This window comes from Neomonachus schauinslandi, unplaced genomic scaffold (genome assembly GCF_002201575.2).
Source record: "Neomonachus schauinslandi unplaced genomic scaffold, ASM220157v2 HiC_scaffold_3454, whole genome shotgun sequence".
Classification (NCBI taxonomy): domain Eukaryota; kingdom Metazoa; phylum Chordata; class Mammalia; order Carnivora; family Phocidae; genus Neomonachus; species Neomonachus schauinslandi.
Window position 1 is genome coordinate 1 of NW_025412142.1, and position 2,703 is coordinate 2,703.

Sequence of the window (2,703 nt, forward strand, 5' to 3'; positions counted from 1 at the left end):
GCCAATTTCAGGCCAGTTCTCTGGGTGCGGTTCGTCTCTTTTAAGGAGAGGCGGGTGGTTGCGGGGGGCGTCGTTGGGGAGGGGGGCGGTCCCTGCATCCCGGGTCCTGCTGGGCGGCCTCCTGACTGCCTCCCGCACGGGGCGGGGCAAGGGGGGAGAGCCATGCGCCCAGCCATGTGGCAGTGGTTGGAGCACCAGCTGATGATGCAGGGATTCCCCGCGGGGTGACTGAGAAGGGGACAGGGGAGGCTTCTTGGCGACGCACGGTCACCCTATTGAGCCGCTGGGTTGGAAGTCCCCACTGCCTGCAGCGTGCTCCCAGTGGAAGTGATGAGAAGGTGAACACGAGGTGTGTGGGAGCAGGGACCTCCCGGGAATGGCCTGGGAGGTGTCGGCGGAGGAAATGGCCAGCGTCCAGGCGCGGAGGCCACCCGGGAGAAGGCGCACCGGCGGGCTCCCTGGCTGTCTGGCTGGCTCCCGTGGGGGCTGGGGGCGGGGCCGGCGGCGACCACACCCACCGCCTTGGCAGTGCTTGGATCGGAGGGCCGGCCAGTGTCCTGGGTGTGCCTCGGGGGCTGAGGCCACCACCGCATGCGTTCCACCGCCCCCTTCCGTCCCTCCCCGCGCGCCACCGACGCCTCCTGGCCCCAAGCCTTGTGCGCATGCGTACCCCAGGCAAGCCGCCTCTCCTAGGCGCCCTCTACCAGCCCTGGGCGCCATAGCTCTATCTACCGGGCCGCTTGTGGGAGCCGCGTCCTTGCACCTCCCGCTCCTTCCTTCCGCGGCTGCCGCGGCTCGGGTCCACGGCCCCATGGAGAGCGAGGCGGGGGCCGCTGAAGGCGGGGCTGCCGCGGAACCATGGACCACCTTGGTCCACGGAGGGCCCCGTGAGGAGGCGGGGGCCAGCGGGGAGTCAGGCGCCTGGGGGGAGTCGGGGGCGTCGCCGGCCCTAGGGACGGGGGGGATGGCGGCAGAGGCTGTGCAGGAGGCTGAGGCCCGGCCGGGTAGAGACGAGGCCGGCCCGGGGCAGGAGTTGGTGGTCGTGGCGGAGGATATCATGGCGGTGGTGGAGGTCGTGGCCTTGGAAGACGAGGTGCCGTCGCAAGCAGAGCAGGCCGAGCAGCAGCGGGAGCTGCCGCAGGAAGAGCCAGTGCTGGGTCCCGAGATAGCCGGGGCCCCACTTGCCGCGCTGGAGGTTGTTCAGTTAGCGCTCGCCTCTGTGGATGCCCAAGCGACCGGGGCCCGCTTGCGGCTCAAGCGCAGGATGAATCAGAAGCGGAGTTCTCACCTGAATCGAAGGAGGGCCATCATCCAGTGCATCCCTGGCTTCTGGGCCCAGGCCGTATCCTTCCTCCTGCAGGTGGGGCTTGGCTGCTGTGGCGGAGCCCTGGGAGGAGGGCAGCAGTAGAGCCACGGCCACCTCCACGGCCACGGCCACGGCCACGGCCAGGAGCGCTGGGGGAAAGGGCCCTTCTCCCCCGCTCCCCTGGGTGGCGGTGGGCCCCGATCCCTATAATGCACAGCATAGGAGGGCGGGGCGGGGCGGGGCGGGGGTGAGAACGCAGGGGCTGAGAGCTGTCCGCACCGTGTCTGAGCAGAAGCTGCGGGTAAAAGCTTTGGGGCTGCAGCAGTCCCAAGGGTCTTGCCGGGTTCAGGGAACACAGCTCAGGACTCCTGGACATCTAGTGTAGCCCAACGCACACCGTTGGCTCAGAGCAGATATTGGAAGGGAACGTTTGCTGGGTCCATGGGGCAGATTGAGAGGCTGCCCGCCCCCTTCCCTGTCCTTCAGAGCCTGTGTGGTTTTCCAAAGGGTTCAGGGCAGACCCACAATCTCGTGCGCACGCACGCGAGTTGCAGGGTCAGTCAGCGGGCCGCCACGCTTCAGCAGACCGCAGGAACCCAGACACGGCGTCGCAGAGGTGCTGCACAGTCTGTCTCCACAGGCCCTACGCAGCCAGGCCGAGGCCCCAGGCCCAGGGGCCTCCACGCACCTTCCCTGCCTGCCTCTCTCTCCCCCTGCGTGTCCTTGCGTGCCCTCTTCCTCTCTCCTCTCTGCCCTCCCTCTGTGGGGCCTCTCTGTCCCTCTCTCTCTGCTTCTTTCCCTCCTGCCCCCACCTACCCCTTTCCCTCCCTCTCTCGCTGCCTCTGCCAGGACCACCCTTTGCGCCGTTGGTGCGCAGCCATGCTCCAGGTGAGCCGAGAGGCCCCTTCTGGGCACAGGAGGCCCCGCGAAGGCACAGGGCTTCAGGCCAACATACAAGCACACACAGCCGTGAGAGTGGGACGGAGCACGTCCAGCCATCCAAAGCAGTGACTGCCGGCAGGCCACACGCACAGGCCAGGGGCATGTGGGAACGGGGAGCAATCGGGCCCTCGGCCTTGCCCTGTCAGGCGCAGGCAGCCTCAGAGGTGCTGGAAGCCAAGGGACTCCCCAGGGTAGAGCAGGTGGGAAGAAAGGGCAGGAGCCCAGGACTTTGGGAGGGCGGCGGTGCCTGGTGTTTCTGCACATGCGCTGCTCGGGTCCCTTGCTCTCAGCCGGGAAGGGCTGGCTTGCTCCTGCCTCTCTTCCTCCTCGACGGCGAGGCTCCTTGACCCAAGGCAGATCCTGAATCACCCCGAGATATCAGCCGTGTTGGGTGACCAGGACAGAGACCTGCTCAGCTACATGACCAATTTGGAGGTCAGTCCTGGGAGACGGAG

At 67.7% G+C, this 2,703-nt stretch overlaps 1 protein-coding gene across 1 annotated transcript; it reads left to right on the forward strand.

Moving 5' to 3' along the window:
• Positions 1-964: 964 nt before the first annotated feature.
• On the forward strand, positions 965-2,683 carry LOC123323958 (testis-specific Y-encoded protein 2-like; the record flags this gene model as incomplete). The annotated part of the gene is made up of 2 exons (XM_044912493.1): positions 965-1,342; positions 2,606-2,683. Coding segments are annotated over exons 1-2 (456 nt in total), but the record flags the coding sequence as incomplete, so codon positions are not given.
• Positions 2,684-2,703: the final 20 nt, after the last annotated feature.